General features: G+C 43.4%; 1 protein-coding gene across 2 annotated transcripts in view; it reads left to right on the top strand.

Moving 5' to 3' along the window:
* hnf4a (hepatocyte nuclear factor 4 alpha) overlaps positions 1 to 18181 on the top strand; it is a 73815-nt gene that overhangs the window by 50213 nt on the left and 5421 nt on the right. Inside the window, exons 1-6 of one of the 2 annotated variants that reach the window (XM_002933183.5) lie at positions 4750 to 5022; positions 10685 to 10859; positions 12355 to 12449; positions 15353 to 15459; positions 16555 to 16710; positions 17812 to 17899. In XM_002933183.5, the coding sequence (XP_002933229.2) occupies positions 4902 to 5022; positions 10685 to 10859; positions 12355 to 12449; positions 15353 to 15459; positions 16555 to 16710; positions 17812 to 17899 (742 nt within the window). In that variant the 5' untranslated portion in view covers positions 4750 to 4901. Of the gene's footprint in view, positions 1 to 4749; positions 5023 to 10684; positions 10860 to 12354; positions 12450 to 15352; positions 15460 to 16554; positions 16711 to 17811; positions 17900 to 18181 lie in introns of those variants that run through there. The other variant, XM_004918548.3, reaches the window with a different exon arrangement.

Raw genomic sequence — 18181 nt, 5'->3', positions numbered from 1 at the left:
CAGATGGCCTGTATCCCTATTGTTGAGATATGATTGTTTGGCCATAGGGCCAAGTCAAGGCCATTATGGGGAAATATCTGCTCATTCTAGCTATCTGTATAACAGAGCATTCTGTCACAGTGGCACAGATCTTATCTGATACCCATTGTAAGCAGCAGTCCTGCCCTGCTTTATGGCTGAGATTCTAGCTATCTGTATAACAGAGCATTCTGTCACAGTGGCACAGATCCTATCTGATCCCCATTGTAAGCAGCAGTCCTGCCCTGCTTTATGGCTGAGATTCTAGCTATCTGTATAACAGAGCATTCTGTCACAGTGGCACAGATCCTATCTGATACCCCCATTGTAAGCAGCAGTCCTGCCCTGCTTTATGGCTGAGATTCTAGCTATCTGTATAACAGAGCATTCTGTCACAGTGGCACAGATCCTATCTGATCCCCATTGTAAGCAGCAGTCCTGCCCTGCTTTATGGCTGAGATTCTAGCTATCTGTATAACAGAGCATTCTGTCACAGTGGCACAGATCCTATCTGATACCCATTGGAAGCAGCAGTCCTGCCCTGCTTTATGGCTGAGATTCTAGCTATCTGTATAACAGAGCATTCTGTCACAGTGGCACAGATCCTATCTGATACCCATTGGAAGCAGCAGTCCTGCCCTGCTTTATGGCTGAGATTCTAGCTATCTGTATAACAGAGCATTCTGTCACAGTGGCACAAATCCTATCTGATCCCCATTGTAAGCAGCAGTCCTGCCCTGCTTTATGGCTGAGATTCTAGCTATCTGTATAACAAAGCATTCTGTCACAGTGGCACAAATCCTATCTGATACCCACACACATTATTGGCGGTGGGAAACCATTTTCGGGAGACTAGTCGCCTGCGGTAGAGCAGATTTATCGTTGGCAACTAATCTCACTATGTGCCATCAGTCTTAATGACTGGAGTGAAGATTATTGAAGCTAACTGTGCCTCATATTTCCAGATCAGAGGGCGAGTGGCACAATGATGGGCATCTCCAATCCACTGACTTTTAAGGTAACTGCCTTGATTCTGACGGTGGACTTTGGGTCAGGTGATGCTCAGTTATCTTCCATTCCTTTGTATTGCAGCTGTTTTCTCATTAGTAATTGAATTAATTTGTTTTAATTGAAGCCACCATTCCATTACACATATGATTCTAGACCCTATATAAAGTTCTAATAAAGCAATCTAACCCTGGGACACACCTGCCCTCCTGTGAAAGCCCCTATGCAGATTCCCAGTGGAAAGGATTTGGGAGATGAAAGGGCTAATAGTTTACTTATCAACATTGCAGCTCTTCTCAATTAGAAAGTATCTCGTTTTCACGCCGACAAACGTTCTGCTCTATTAACTTGGTTGACTAGATATGAAGATCACTCGGGCCCCATTACTTATTTAGAGAATTAAGGCCAATGATTATCGATTTAGGATAGTCTGGGATGACTTTCAATGGAAACACATACATTTTTTAAACTTTCCAATAGATTCTAAACAATTTTAGATAGTCGTCATCTTCTAACCCTGTTGCTGCAAAGCGCTCAGACCAGTAATTATCTGGGTTGTTCCCACTGCATTTTGTGCTGTGCATGTCGGTGATGAGACACTAATCTGCTTCTCAGAGGAAGACACTGTTTCCCACTTTAACGGTTGATCGATTATGGGGTCAATGGTGGTCACATCCCTTGGCTGTTGACAGGGTGGAACATATTGAGCACTGATAGCACTACCAGAAATTGCAAAACTGATCGGAAGAACATTTTGAGCAAATCTTCTATAATTTCAATGGACTATCCATTTATCCATATCAATTTATATGGATAGGCCAATGAAATATATCCATATAATAGTAGCACCGGCCAACTTGTCTAATCTAAACAAGCTCATTTTATGTTTTATTTCATTTGACCCCCCTTATATGGCATTAATTCCAATATGTAACCAGCCAGGTTCTGTAACACTATGTGGATACAGATATTTCAAAGGCAATACGGCCCCATTAAGATACACTTCATATAAAAAACACCTGAAAATGTGAGCACCAGGGGGCGCTAGCACTTGCACTAGACATAGTCATTTAAAGAGACTCCAGACCTAAGGTGCCCGGTAACTGCTACCTGCTGATTCTTTGCTGTTAGACCTCGTGCAAATGTTGTACTAATGACACAAAGCATTACCCATAACAATCAGGTCTCTGCTATGTTTAAATTCCAGTCAATTGTTGAAAATTTAGCTCTGAATTTAGAATTGGTTGCTATGGGCAACTGTGCTGGTGCAATTTTGCACCTCTGTTAGTAAATCATCACCCATGCCATAAGCTATACGTGCCAAATATTTGCTTTAAAAGTATGTTATATGGCGTGATCCATCTCAGCTCATAAATGAAATATTTGAGGTTTTTGCTTATCTTCCTCCCTGATTTGGAATGTTTGTCAGTCAACTGTGTCCTCTTCCCACAGCCCACCTGTCCTTGTGAGGGAGCCAGTAAATGTTTACCCCAGCGCTGCCAGTATACACACCTGAGAACATTACAAGTGATCTGACAATGAGCGGGTTAACCAAATCCATGCCAGAGCCTGCTGGTTTTACCCTTAGCCCGACTCTATGCTTGAAATACAGCTTCTAAATCACCATTTGGAGGGACTGGTTGACCAACCCTACCGGGGACCCAAGAAAAACTCTTATCCAAGTTTACTTCTGATTGGTGTAGGGATAAAATGACATTTTCTTTACTAGAACAAATCTGCTTCGCCCTATTGTTACAGCAAAGTCCTAAATAAAGTTTGTTGTAGGCCAAAACTGGAAAACATGCCCATAAATGCAGAGAACTTCTTGCAAACATTGTAAACATTACACTTGAAACACCCTTTATCTTTATAAGATAGCGAGACTGGAGAAGTGAATGCTGGGACTTGCATGCCTGAGCTTGCCCCAGGGTCTGGCACTATATGGAATATCAGACTGGGACCACATGACTGGCCTTATGGATGGCCCTGGGACATGTATAAAACGGGGCAATGTGCTAAGATGCTCCAGTCGAACCCTGTAGCTTACTGGGACTATGGGACTGCAATGGGACTGCTTCACATGTACATGGATCAGCTAGATGTGTATCAGTTTTATAAATCTAGTTGGACAGGAGCCAAAGATGACCATTCATTTGGTCCTTTCACAGCAGGTTTTGATAAGACCCTATTATAGCCCAGTCACTGGTCTAGGGCCAAACGATCTGATCAGGCCAATTTGGGCAAAGACCTACTCAAATCAGGTTACAACTTATGTGTGAATTCTTCTATTGTCACACTTGTGTTTGAGTTTTACCCCACAAGGCAGAGGAAGTCAGACTTCATGGGATTGGACTCCACTGGTCTGGCACTTGGCATTCCTGTCAATGGCGAGCAATTCCTGGTGGGTGCTGAAGCTATTTAACATAGTAAATTGGGAATTATCCCCTGAATCTCACCCTAATTATTGTCCAGGTCTCCAAAAAAACTTAACTGGGTACTCATAGAGTGGCCATGACCACATTTTGGGAACCACTGCCGTACCTGATTATTTTTCATAATAGCCCAAGATCATTATTCATCCTCCATCAAACCTCACAGTCAACATTATACATTCAGGCAACTGGTGTCCTTTTGGCATTTGCCAAACCCATACTTGGGAGGGAGGTGCCATGTGGTTTCCCCTTAAGGTAGCCATGCACATGCAAATTTCAGCTGCCAATTCAGGTCCTTAACATCAACTCGGCAGCTTATCTGCCCTTGTATGGGGCCCTCTGACAGGACTCCCTGAACAATATCTGGACAAAAATCGGGCAGATGTCAATTGAACAAACTTGGCATGAGGATATAGCTTATTGCGTGCCCAGAACATTCCTTCTCTGTATATTTGTATTTATACATATGGAAGTGAGGTGCCATATTGTTTCCCTTAGACAGTACAGTATGAGGGTACAGCTTATTGTGTGCCCAGAACATTCCTTCTCTGTATATTTGCATTTATACATATGGGAGGGAGGTGCCATATTGTTTCCCTTAGACAGTACAGTATGAGGGTACAGCTTATTGTGTGCCCAGAACATTCCTTCTCTGTATATTTGTATTTATACATATGGGAGGGAGGTGCCATATTGTTTCCCTTAGACAGTACAGTATGAGGGTACAGCTTATTGTGTGCCCAGAACATACCTTCTCTGTATATTTGTATTTATACATATGGGAGGGAGGTGCCATATTGTTTCCCTTAGACAGTACAGTATGAGGGTACAGCTTATTGTGTGCCCAGAACATTCCTTCTCTGTATATTTGTATTTATACATATGGGAGGGAGGTGCCATATTGTATTGATCCTTGCGCACTCTCAGTATTCAACTCTTGGAGTAATCATATTGCTTGCTTACAAAGTAATGTATACCCACACACTTCCAATAAATTGAAAACACACTCTGCTTTATATTTTAGTTTATTTTTCCTTTATTTGTTCCATCACTTTTCCATGGTAACAAGGGTGTTGAATAGACACATGCTTTCACTTGATTGTAGCGCTGTTTGTTGATTGGGTGTTGCAGTAGCTAAGAAGGAGGTAAAACTACATGTCAATTAAACTATAAACAGAGGTAACTAAATCAGAGATAGTCACTATCTGGAAGGAGAGGGGGAGCGAGGGATGGTTTATACATCAAGAGGTGGGTTGATTAAAAATTAACTCTGGGGACTCCACCCTAGAGCACTATAGGCCTTGGAGATAAACTCATCCCTTCCCAAGTCACTCTATTGTAAATCCATTGCAGCAGTGACACCGTGGAATCAATGCGGCTGACGGGTTAGGGGCCAATAACCTCAAAGTGGGGGGTCTGCTGGAATCGAGCCGCTGTTTGCAGATGATAATGAGATTGTCCAAAGCTCTGATAGACATGGATATGGCAGATTATACAGAAGCATTGGATCCAGCTTACACCACTCTGGAATTTGAAAATATGCAAGTTTTGTCTATTGGAACCGGTAAGGTCTGAAGAGAAATACATCTACTTTGTAACCTGTTTTTTTGGGGGTTCAAGCAGCGGCAACTGTTGTGGGCCCAGCATATAATGGAGACTTGTACATCAGCAGGTATAGTAGGGAGAGATGGTGCCTACAGTAGCAGTGGGATAATAGCCTCTGGGAAGGGACTGGGGCTGTGGGATAGCAGGTATAGTAGGGAGAGATGGTGCCTATAGTAGCAGTGGGGGGATAATAGCATCTGGGAAGGGACTGGGGCTGTGGGATAGCAGGTATAGTAGGGAGAGATGGTGCCTACAGTAGCAGTGGGGGGGATAATAGCCTCTGGGAAGGGACTGAGGCTGTGGGATAGCAGGTAAAGTAGGGAGAGATGGTGCCTATAGTAGCAGTGGGATAATAGCCTCTGGGAAGGGACTGTGGCTGTGGGATAGCAGGTATAGTAGGAGAGATGGTGCCTATAGTAGCAGTGGGGGGATAATAGCCTCTGGGAAGGGACTGGGGCTGTGGGATAGCAGGTATAGTAGGGAGAGATGGTGCCTATAGTAGCAGTGGGGGGATAATAGCTTCTGGGAAGGGACTGTGGCTGTGGGATAGCAGGTATAGTAGGGAGAGATGGTGCCTATAGTAGCAGTGGGGGGATAATAGCCTCTGGGAAGGGACTGTGGCTGTGGGATAGCAGGTATAGTAGGGAGAGATGGTGCCTATAGTAGCAGTGGGGGGATAATAGCTTCTGGGAAGGGACTGTGGTTGTGGGATAGCAGGTAGAGACAGTGCCTATGGCAGCAGTGGGGATAATAGCCTCTAAACTAAAATTATAGGGAGATTCAATGATGGTCTATTGCGGGTGAGTGAACCGCTCCGTCGGACATCCGCCTAATAATCAACAGAGCAGTTGGGCCACAAATTGTAATAAATACAATTATGTGGATGTAATTCTTCATTTGACATAAGCATTGGTTGCCCAATAAATAAAAATATCTGGATACACTGCTCATATGACAGTGAGAGCTGTTTTTTTTTTAATTAATAAAAAATCTTTTTTTGTCTTTTTGTGGATGATGTTACATTTGCATTCTGACCTGATGTACTTGGTAGGGCCAGGAATGTTGTTTGACTGTGCATGCTGGGAGTTGTGTGGGTGGTTGTATTGCAGCTTTTATGGCCATGTATGGGGCCCTCTCATGGGCCAAAAGGGTATACATTCCTCGCCCCGATGGCCTGTATCTCAGTTGTTCTGTTCAACCTGATATGGCCCAATTAATGTTGGAAACTAGGGGAAATATCCGCGTGTTTGCTAAGGTTGCCAAACAAGTGGATCTTATAGTGTATGGTCATCTCTTGGCATGTCACTGGGGCTTTGTGCCATAAAATAGTAGTGCTTGCTGATAAATGGGCACACTTTTTTTACCAATTTCATGTATTTAGAGTTTGCTACAGCAAAGTGCAGTTGTATTGGAGAAAAATTGCACAATTTAATGGCATTTTATTTGCCCTCCCAGCCAAAAGGAAGTGGCATATGTGGCACAGTTTTAGTATTGCATGCCGATAGGGTGCTACTACCCACCCCTCTGTTATATCAGGCGCTGCTAGACATTTAGTTTACTATTAAAAAATGTGTTAGACAAGAGCAGTGAGAGGGTGAGATTTACTTTCCTTGTGGTTTCTTGTAAAAGATAGCAGAATGGCTGCCTTATCTCCTTGCTTACACACAAGGCACTTAAGGTAAAGTACACAGCATTCAATCATAGCAAGGTCTATCTCCAACCTATGCCGACCTCTTCACCATAGGCATACAGCACACTGGCTATCAGGGCACACGGGATCCCAAATGTCCCTATTTAAAGGTGGCCATACACAGGCAGATTTAAATTCTCCCTGATAAATAACTGGCGGAAAATTGTCCAGATGTTGAAATTCCCATCGGATTGGGGACCGCATCGGCTCATTGATGCGGTCCTTGGCTGCTCGCTCCTATGCCTATTGTAATTTTATCTTTGGCCATAGGGCCAAACGATCTAATTAGCCCGATATCGCCCACCTTAGGTTTCTTGTCCTCAATACTAACGAAAAGTGCCCTGGCAGTTGCAGAGAGGTGGCAAAAATCTTGAGAGTGTGCATCCAATAGGTGGATTTACTATTATAAGGCACAATGAGGGGCCTGCAGTCTTGTGCCTTTATATGGTCACAGAACCCCTCAGTGACTTCTAATATCCTTACAATTTACAGAAGGGGGTACATTATCCCTTATAATACATGAGAGATACCCTGAGTTCCCTGTATAACTCAGCCTGCAGCCTTGTGCCTTTATATGGTCATAGAACCCCTCAGTGACTGCTAATATCCTTACCATTTACAGTAGGGGGTACATTATCCCTTATAATACATGAGTGATACTCAGAGTTCCCTGTATAACTTAGCCTGCAGTCTTGTGCCTTTATATGGGCACAGAACCCCTCAGTGACTGCTAATATCCTTACCATTTACAGTAGGGGGTACATTATCCCTTATAATACATGAGTGATACTCAGAGTTCCCTGTATAACTCAGCCTGCAGTCTTGTGCCTTTATATGGGCACAGAACCTCTCAATGACTGCTAATATCCTTATCATTTACAGTAGGGGGTACATTACCCCTTCTCATACATCAGTGATACCCTGAGTTCCCTGCATAACTTTTGTGGCTTTTACTCTGAATTTTTTTATTGGTCAAATGTTGTCGGATGTTGAATTTTGTTGGTTTGTATTCTGATTAGTTGCCAAGTTGCAGTAAAGTGCTGGAATGACTTGTTAGGTCAGGGAAATGGCAAAGTGAAACCAGTTCAGCCTATTTGTACCTGCTACAACTAAGGAATCCTGTCACATCATCATAAGTTCTTTTGGGCAGGGCTCTCTTCACCTCTTGTATCGGTTATTGATTGCTTTATATGTTACTCTGTATGTCCCATGTATGAAACCCACTTATTGTACAGCGCTGCGGGATATGGTGCCGCTTTATAAATAAATATTATTAATAATAATCATAGGGATGTATGCCAGGGGCAAAATATAGGTTTTGAAACATCTGATAAGAACATCATGAGAATGTATTAAACAGATTTATGTACAGGCCCTCATTTGTTTAATTACTGCCGCCTCCTATTGGAATTGCCATAACCCTTGTTATCCAGTTGGTGCAGTGGCATCCAAGTAAGGAGTCATCCACAGAGCCCAGTAAAAGTATTATGATCTCACCTGATCATTCACTCTGAGATCTCCATTGCACACATTTGCACTGGCATTTGGCCAGGATATAGTAAATAGGTGTCCCAACTACTGGCAAAGAACCAGTACCAGTAGGATCATAGTCACTATACTAATATGCATGGGGGTAAAAGGTGCCCAGTTTTAGCCATGCAGGGATGCTAATTTGTCTGGCATCCTTTTTAAGATGGTATCAACTACTTTTGGCATTGGATGGGTTCATTGTATTTGAAGTGCCTTTACTAACTACTGGGAAGGCATGGGATGAGTAAAGTCTTGGTTCAGAACATTAAACCCACCCCATGGCACAAAAATGTTATGCTGGATGCTGGATGTTGCTGCAGAACCATCAAGCCAGTTTGCCATCCAATCACATATTCACCTGTACGATTTGGTTAAGAAAAGTACCAGCGTGTCAGGTGGAAATACTCTTGTTCTAAAGGGAAAAACATAAGAAGATATTGACCAATTTGGTGGAAATAGTCCAACTTACTATACCACCAAATTCAAAGTTGGCCAAACACATGAAAGTTCTGCTTTTTTGGTGCTATCACCACACAAGAGGATCTTTGCCTGATTTGGCAACCAAGGTAGTGGAAGAAACCAGGCTGATTTGGCTGGCCGCTGGCCCAATGAATGATGAAGAACAATAGGTCAGAGGGGGAACACATCAACACAAGCTTTTACAATGTGAGTTCATGTATGATATGTGTCATTCATAGCATGGAACATAGCATGTATCCTCTGATTCTTTCCAACCAATGGGAAGTTACTGTTGACCCCTTGCTATTTTTTTTTAGCAAAGGAGTCAATGAGCTTCCCTTCTTTTGGACTTTCTCTGCTGAGCGCCACATATTCTATGCCCAGTTCTATAGCTTTATAGTAACAAGAGCCAGTGAGAGGTAGATTGATGACTATATTTAGCCTGTATGATCTAGTCTTCAGAGGAATTCTTTCAATTGCAAGTACTTGTTCAGTCCTTCCTTGTGAAATATAAATTATGCAAGATATGTTTTTATTTGTACTTCCCCAGTCATTTTATTGGTGTTAATGTTGTCTTTTCCAGCCCACCCCTTGTTGGTGCTACTGGGCCACCCCAGTGTATGACCTTGTACAGGCAGAACACAGTGCCATTTTATTAGTTTGCCCAAGTAGAAATGCTTCTGGTTTTACCTACCTTGTAATCAGCACTTTTATGGCTCCATCTCTCCCTACTATACCTGCTATCCCACAGCCACAGTCCCTTCCCAGAGGCTATTATCCCCCCACTGCTACTATAGGCACCATCTCTCCCTACTATACCTGCTATCCCACAGCCCCAGTCCCTTCCCAGAGGCTATTATCCCCCCCACTGCTATTATAGGCACCATATCTCCCTACTATACCTGCTATCCCACAGCCCCAGTCCCTTCCCAGAGCTATTATCCCCCCACTGCTACTATAGGCACCATCTCTCCCTACTATACCTGCTATCCCACAGCCCCAGTCCCTTCCCAGAGGTTATTATCCCCCCACTGCTACTATAGGCACCAACTCTCCCTACTATACCTGCTATCCCACAGCCCCAGTCCCTTCCCAGAGCTATTATCCCACTGCTACTATAGGCACCATCTCTCCCTACTATACCTGCTATCCCACAGCCCCAGTCCCTTCCCAGAGGTTATTATCCCCCCACTGCTACTATAGGCACCAACTCTCCCTACTATACCTGCTATCCCACAGCCCCAGTCCCTTCCCAAAAGCTATTATCCCCCCCACTGCTACTATAGGCACCATCTCTCCCTACTATACCTGCTATGCCACAGTCCCTTCCCAGAGGCTATTATCCCCCCACTGCTACTATAGGCACCATCTCTCCCTACTATACCTGCTATCCCACAGCCACAGTCCCTTCCTAGAGGCTATTATCCCCCACTGCTACCATAGGCACCATCTGTCCCTACTATACCTGCTATCCCACAGCCCCAGTCCCTTCCCAGAGGCTATTATCCCCCCCACTGCTACTATAGGCACCATCTCTCCCTACTATACCTGCTATCCCACAACCACAGTCCCTTCCCAGAGGCTATTATCCCCCCACAGCTACTATAAGCACCATCTCTCCCTACTATACCTGCTATCCCACAGCCCCAGTCCCTTCCCAGAGGCTATTATCCCCCCCACTGCTACTATAGGCACCATCTCTCCCTACTATACCTGCTATCCCACAGTCACAGTCTCTTCCCAGGGGCTATTATCCCCCCACTGCTACTATAGACACCATCTCTCCCTACTATACCTGCTATCCCACAGCCGCAGTCCCTTCCCAGAGGCTATTATCCCCCCCACCGCTACTATTCTCTACTATTCTCTTCTTGTGTATTTAATATTAGTTGGACATTTTTTGCACATACTAATACTCTTTATAATCCCTTCCTTCCAACAGATACATCCCCCTCAGATGTGACAAGTCTTAATGCCACGAATAGTATCGGTGTTAACTCTCTGTGTGCCATTTGTGGTGACAGAGCGACTGGCAAACACTATGGGGCTTCCAGCTGCGATGGCTGTAAGGGTTTCTTCAGGAGGAGTGTTAGGAAAAACCATATGTACTCATGCAGGTGAGACAGAATTCAACTTCTGATGCCCTAAGTTATATAGATTTTATAAGTGCATAAACATCACCTGACTGACAATATACTATTATTGGTTTATTTGCTATCTATCTCTAAAGGGAAAGGATGGGGGTGATCCAGAGCTTTTATATTTTCCCCCCTCCCATAATTGCTCAAAAACCCCACAAACTAAAAGTGAAGTGATCGGCCTCTTGATCCAGGAGACATTTTACAAGAAACTTTATCACTACAGAGATTAGATGATTTATTTCTCACTTCAGATACTGAGTACACACACCCCGGCTGGGACTAGATAACCACAAGATGAATGTGCCACTTAGTAAATAAGTGTGGGGGGGAACTGATTGTATATTTTCTGATGCTTACAAATTATCCTGAAAACAAATGCCCAGTTACTGCCTTAGTATAGGTCAATTGGACTGGTTTACAAACTTGGGTATCTGGTCAAAAATCGTTCAGTTGAAGTTTGCCACAGAATCAGCTTTGAAAGGAACAGTAACACAAAAAATGGAATTACAATGTACTGTTACCCAGCACTGGTGTGTTTGCCTCTGAAACCCAACCTTAGTATATATAACCAAAGCTGCTGTGTAGCCACGGGGCAGCCATTCAAAGAATAAAAGGCACAGGTTACATAGTTGATAACAGATAAAACGCTATTGTATTCTACAAAGGTTATCTGTTATCTGCTATGTGCCTGTGCCTTTTTTCCTTTGAATGGCTGCCCCTGTGGCTACACAGCACCTTATTTATATAAACTATAGCGAAAAAATGGGGAAAAATCCGCAAAACAAGTTTGATGCGCAAGCTTATTTTCCACAACCGCGCCCAGTTTGACACACGACAAATTTTTCTGTGCCGAATTTTGGCAGAAGTTTCGCAATACAATTCACCAATGGCAAAATGCGGAAATTCAATGCAAATCCATACCAGGCAAAACAATTAGCTCATCACTAATTCTGGCTCTTTTTGAATGGAATTCAATTGATACTGGGTAGTGATGAGTGAATTTTTTTGGGAGGCATGGATTCACAGTGAAGTTCTGCATTTTGCCATTGGCGAATTGTTTTGCAAAACTTCTGGGAAAATTTACCACAAAAAAATTTGATGCATGTCAAAAAAAAGTTTGCGTCAAATGGGCACTGTCACATCACAATAGGTGTGGTCAGGGCAAAATAGGCGTGTGAGACAAAAACAAAAGACACGGGATTCACAGATTTTTTGGCAAAGCGAAACGGGACAGATTCACTCATCACTAGTACAGTACTGGGGTTTCGTAAATTACTGAATCATTATGGACCAATCAGAATTGTGCCTATAATAAAGTTGCCCTTTACATCACTGTACAAAGCAGTTACCTAGAGTGACCAATCAGCAAGGAAACATCGGGTGGGTAACAAGGGCCAAGTGCATTGGTGCTGTGTTAGTAAATGAGCCCCTTGGAGTGTTCATTCTCACTGGAGTTTCCTTCCCATTGCAGGTTCAGCAGACAGTGTGTAGTCGATAAGGACAAAAGGAACCAATGTCGTTACTGCAGGCTGAAAAAGTGCTTCAGGGCGGGCATGAAGAAAGAAGGTGAGGCTGTAAAATCGGGTGGAATGTAGTGAATCTGCTTTATTGGTCATTAACCCTGACGTTGTTTGATTCTCGCAGACAACTGAAACAGCAGAATAGTTAGATTCAAGCTTGCTGGTCGCTTGTAAACTCAACTACATCCATCTTTTGCTTTATGGCACACAGCGCTATGTATGCTGAAGGGAAAGATGGCAAAATGGGGCTTTCTGCAGTGGCTCAATCGCACTGTGTTTCTTTAAGAATCCAGCCTGGATGTTGCTGAACTACAGCTCTAAGATTGCTTTGAACCCTATATAATAGGTTGGAGTAATTGGGAGATTTTGGGTGGAACTACATTGCTGTAGAAGGTTTATATCCCTTTTAATATTCATTCAAAGGTTTGCACCATCGACCAGATGTTAAAGCCAAACTACAACCCCCTTTAAGGTGCATAAATATTATTGGAACTTCCAAATCTGTTTGTGTGCTCACAGGTACCAGTTCCTCACCTCCTTAGGCTCACAGTGTAATCAAAGGGGAACTCCACCCAAACACGGCTTGAGCTTTTTGAAAAGGAAACAATGTCTAGCAACTTTGCAATATACATCAATTTAATAATACACAGCCTTTTCATGATTTTTAATATAATAATATGGTTTGGAGCAGTTACCTAAGCCCCGTCCCCTGCTGATCTGGCTGACTATTTTGAAACTCAAAACACCTGTAACAGTAGTCGACTGTCCTTATCCTACAAATCCCACAATTCCCTGCACATGTGATGTCATTAAGGAAAGGAACATCATAGTGCAATGCATTGTGGGTTATGTAGTTCCTGCATGCTGGCTGTAAAGCTGGCCATACACGTGGCGATCTGACGATATTTTGTGCGACCATCGGTCGCACGAAACATCGTCAGATCCGCCACACACCATTCAGGGCTGAATCGGCAGGTAAGGAGGTAGAAACAATAGGATTTCTACCTCCTTCTGCCGATTCAGCGCTGAAGGGAGATTTTGGTCAGGCGCCTTCTATGGCGCCTGATCAAAATTTTCAAACTGGTCCGATCGGCGAGTCGGCCGATATCAGCAGCTTCCTGCGATATTGGTCGACTCGCCGACATACCATACGTACGAATTATCGGTGCGTGTATGGCCACCTTAAGCTGTGGAGATGTTGTTACAAAATGTTTTAGTCCCTCCTCCCCTGCTAGGATGGTATTTATTTATACATTTTGAAGGAACAGATTACAGTGATAGGTATATTAGGGGTTTTTGTACTGTGTGGTTTATGGTTCAGAAGCCAAGATCCACTTTTAATGCAAACCCCTCCCTTACCCTGTTTAATTGTAAAGTGATGGATTCTGGGGGATGAAGTCCCTTGTTTTTTTTTGCTAGGAAAAGTAATTTTGAATTTTGATAATTCAGCCATAGGGGATTCACTTTTATTTAAAAGACTTGTGGGATACCTATGTCTGCTTTAAAAACTGGAAATACAGCTATAAGAAGACTCAGCTGAGGCACAATAAACAGCTTGAATACACGTGTGCAGTTTTTGCTGCAGTTAAACTTAATGACCGGTGGCACGGGTGTTTTTCCGCTGATGGAAAAACTGCCATTACAAATAACACAGGTCTATTAAAAGTGGTGTAAAACTATTACATGGTATCATAAAAAGGGGTGATGACACGATCTCTTTAAGCAAAAGTACAAACAGTGCCCCTTGTGGTTGCACACAGAAGTGCAAATGCACACAGCAGGACTATTCCGCGCACACAATAACCTATACTGGTGCCCTGTGCGTGCCATAACCATTCCATGCTTCAGTCAATGAACAATGAACTTTCTGATACGTAATAATACGTATAATAAAACTTTCTGATACGTTTAGAACAAGCAGGATGTTTATCCCATAGCGGAGCTGCATATGTGTTCCCAGAAGCCTCACCGCTGTCTGTTAATATTCAATAGATAGGGCATTAGTGCCATAGCCAAATAATACTGAGCAAACACATAGAGGGAACATCACAGAGAGTCTGAACTCAGCAGCTCAGCTGATAACACAGCCTGACCTTGGGGAGGCTCCCTATAGCCCTCTGCTCAGTATCACTGGAACCCAATGACCCGTATACTGCTTAGTCATTCATATATTAGCCAACCTATGTGAGTCATCTCCATGCCTCAGAGGGCTGCAACTGACAGGGGATGCTGGGATTTGTAGTTCACAAGGTTCCTTCCTAATACATTTTGCTGGATAGTAAAACACTTGCATGTATGAGAGTTTTCCTATTTAAAAAGCGAGGCATTTATATAGATTGTAAGCTCTACGGGGCAGGGACCTCCATCCTATTGTGTCTTTGACTCTTAACTTATTGCAACTGTATCTTGTATTTATTTGTATTTATTGTTATATCTATTATTATCTTAATAACCCCCTGTTTGTATTAATGTATTCTACTGTACAGCGCTGCGTACGTAAGTAGCGCTTTATAAATAAAGATATACATACATACATACATTTGTAAGGCTCAGCAAGCAGCCTTCCATGTTTAATGAATTTTGGACAGCAGAGGGTGCTGTTTTCATGAGGGCATAGAGGTTTCCTAATCTGAGCAATCATGGCTGTTTCAGCTGTTATGAATTAACACATTTATGCAGGTTTCCCATGCAGAGTAATCTAAGGCAATATGTTTAATAAGACGGTAATAAAAGGCACTAAGTTTGTCCAGAAGCAATAACTCATAGCAACCAATAAGATATTTGCTTTTAAATTGGTGACCGCTAAATGCTGCCTGCTGATTGGTTGCTATAGGTTACTGCTCCTGGGCAAACTACTGTGTCTTTTTAAGGATGCACAGAACCCTGAATCCTTCATGGAAGATTTCTCCAAATACCAAACCAAATCCTGTATTGCAATCTCTCTTTCAGCTGTACAGAATGAGCGGGACAGGATAAGTACGAGGAGGTCGAGTTATGAAGACAGCAGTTTACCGTCCATTAACGTCTTAATTCAAGCAGAGGTTCTTTCCCAACAGGTACAGCACACTGGCTGATTGATTGGCATTTTTCTGATTATTTTAGCCTCCAGGGGCAGTTGGGTAAAAATGGGACCCATTTGTGCTGAAAAGTTACTGCATTCTGTTACCTTGCATCCAATACTTTATGCACAATTTCTCTGTATATATATAATTTATACATATGGATATTTTGCTGCCCTAGGGTAGTTTTTCCCTTATGCAATACAATACATATTTTATAGTGTCCGTATCATTACTTTACATGCCTACCATTGACTCACATAAACATACTGGGGAGCCTTGGCTAATGAGATACTAAATGAAATATTTCCATTAGCTATCTTTTTTAATACAGCATTATGTCACAGTGACACAGAACCTACCTGATACCCACTGTAAGCAGCAGTCCTGCCCTGCTTTATGGCTGAGATTCTAGCTATCTGTATAACAGAGCATTCTGTCACAGTGGCACAGATCCTATCTGATACCCATTGTAAGCAGCAGTCCTGCCCTGCTTTATGGCTGAGATTCTAGCTATCTGTATAACAGAGCATTCTGTCACAGTGGCACAGATCCTATCTGACCCCCCCCCCCCCCCATTGTAAGCAGCAGTCCTGCCCTGCTTTATGGCTGAGATTCTAGCTATCTGTATAACAGAGCATTCTGTCAGTGGCACAGATCCTATCTGACCCCCCCATTGTAAGCAGCAGTCCTGCCCTGCTTTATGGCTGAGATTCTAGCTATCTGTATAACAGAGCATTCTGTCACAGTGGCACAGATCCTATCTGATCCCCATTGTAAGCAGCAGTCCTGCCCTGCTTTATGGCTGAGATTCTAGCTATCTATATAATAGAGCATTCTGTCACAGTGGCATAGATCCTATCTGATACCCATTGTAAGCAGCAGCCCTGCCCTGCTTTATGGCTGAGATTTTAGTTACCTTTCTGAAAGAACATTCAGTCACAGAAGTCACAGTATCCTATATGACAGTGTTGTCCAACTGATTACATGTAGTGGGCCAATTGCAGCAAGCAGTAGTTGTGCAAAGCTGGATATATCCCACTGAAACGTGGACAAATTTGAAACCCCTGATCACGTGTGTGTTCCTTGCAGATAACCTCCTCAGTGGGGGTGCTGAACACAGACATAAGAGGCAAGAAGATCGCCAGCATCACAGACGTGTGTGATTCTATGAAACAGCAGCTACTGGTTTTGGTGGAGTGGGCAAAATATATCCCTGCTTTCTGTGAGCTTCCGCTAGATGACCAGGTGGGTAAAGGTCCCCATACACTATAAGATCGCCAAGCGAGCGGATCTTCACCCGATATCCGCACCTACGGGTCGACGATATTGGGTAGCAAGTAGCCCTGGGGCCAAACGATCGAATTACATTTGCAGCCATGGGGCAGTCGGTTCGGGGACCGCATCAACGAGCCGATGCGGTCCCCGATCCGACTGGATTTTCTAACCTGGCCGATCGAGATCTGGGCAATTTCAGGCCAGATATCGGTCGGCCAGGCGGCTCGGTTCTGCCCATACACGGGCCGATTAGCTGCCGAATCAGTCCAAGGGACCGATATCGGAAGCTACTATCGGCCCGGGTATGGGGATCTTTACTCCTATCATTCAAAACTGGATATTTGGGTTGTGTCAGTGTCTGGTGGTTAAAGGGCAACTAACACTTAAAAAAATGCCTGTGTGTATGGGCCCCTAATCACACCAATTCTAGATCAGCCACGTAGCGAGATTCCCTTATGCCATTGTTTGGGGACTAATGATTAAACCTCTGTCCTTCCCAGACTTATTTTTTTAGCCAACACTTAATTTGTCGAATCATTAACCTTTGTGTCTGTCCGACCATGTGATGGCAACAGTGATGGGACTTACTCTGCACACACTGCCTTTGATTTTATTGTCCATCTTGCCCATAAATTGTCTTCTTAAATATGTACAGGCCCTGTAAGGAGAGACTTTCTAATTGAGAGATATCTTATTTACTGTATAACAGGCCTGGACTGGCAATCTGTGGGTTCTGGCAAATGCCAGAGGGGCTGCTGTAAGATGCCATAGACACTCACTATTTATTGGGCTGGGGGGGCTGTTTGGGCCTCTGGGTACTTGGAATGCCAGGACCCAGGCCCAGACTGGCAATCTGTGGGTTCTGGCAAATGCCAGAGGGGCTGCTGTAAGATGCCATAGACAGTCACTATTTATTGGGCTGGTGTGGGATGTTTGGGTCTCTGTGTACATGTAATGCCAGGGTCTGTTTTAAATCCCTGTTGTATAAGTAGGATTGTATATAACTTTACCTGTAACACAAAATAACTGTGTGCCCATCCCTTTAGTTAAATGTCTCTCTTATTTTGACAGGTGGCTCTGTTACGGGCACATGCGGGGGAACACTTGCTTCTTGGCGCTACAAAGAGGTCAATGATGTATAAAGACATATTGCTTCTTGGTAAGAAACTGGTATAAATGATTTACTACCAAAAACGTAATGTAAAAATTTATTTAGGTTAGTGTCCCACCAAAACACTTGTAGCAATTCCAGTTAGTACACCTACACCATCATCAACTGGCAAACTGTTGCCAGTGGCGCTGAACTGGAAATTCCACAGTTTTTATAGCCATCAGTCGCTTATACATCTGTATACCACAGAATAAAAAGCCAGACTCGACCAGCCCGCCATCTAAAATCATGTGATATCTATAAATAAATCCAAAAACCCAAAGATCATTC

The sequence above is a fragment of the Xenopus tropicalis genome, chromosome 10 (genome assembly GCF_000004195.4).
Source record: "Xenopus tropicalis strain Nigerian chromosome 10, UCB_Xtro_10.0, whole genome shotgun sequence".
NCBI lineage: Eukaryota > Metazoa > Chordata > Amphibia > Anura > Pipidae > Xenopus > Xenopus tropicalis.
The sequence above is the reverse complement of the archived record's forward strand: the minus strand, read 5'-3'. Positions and strand labels throughout refer to the sequence as shown.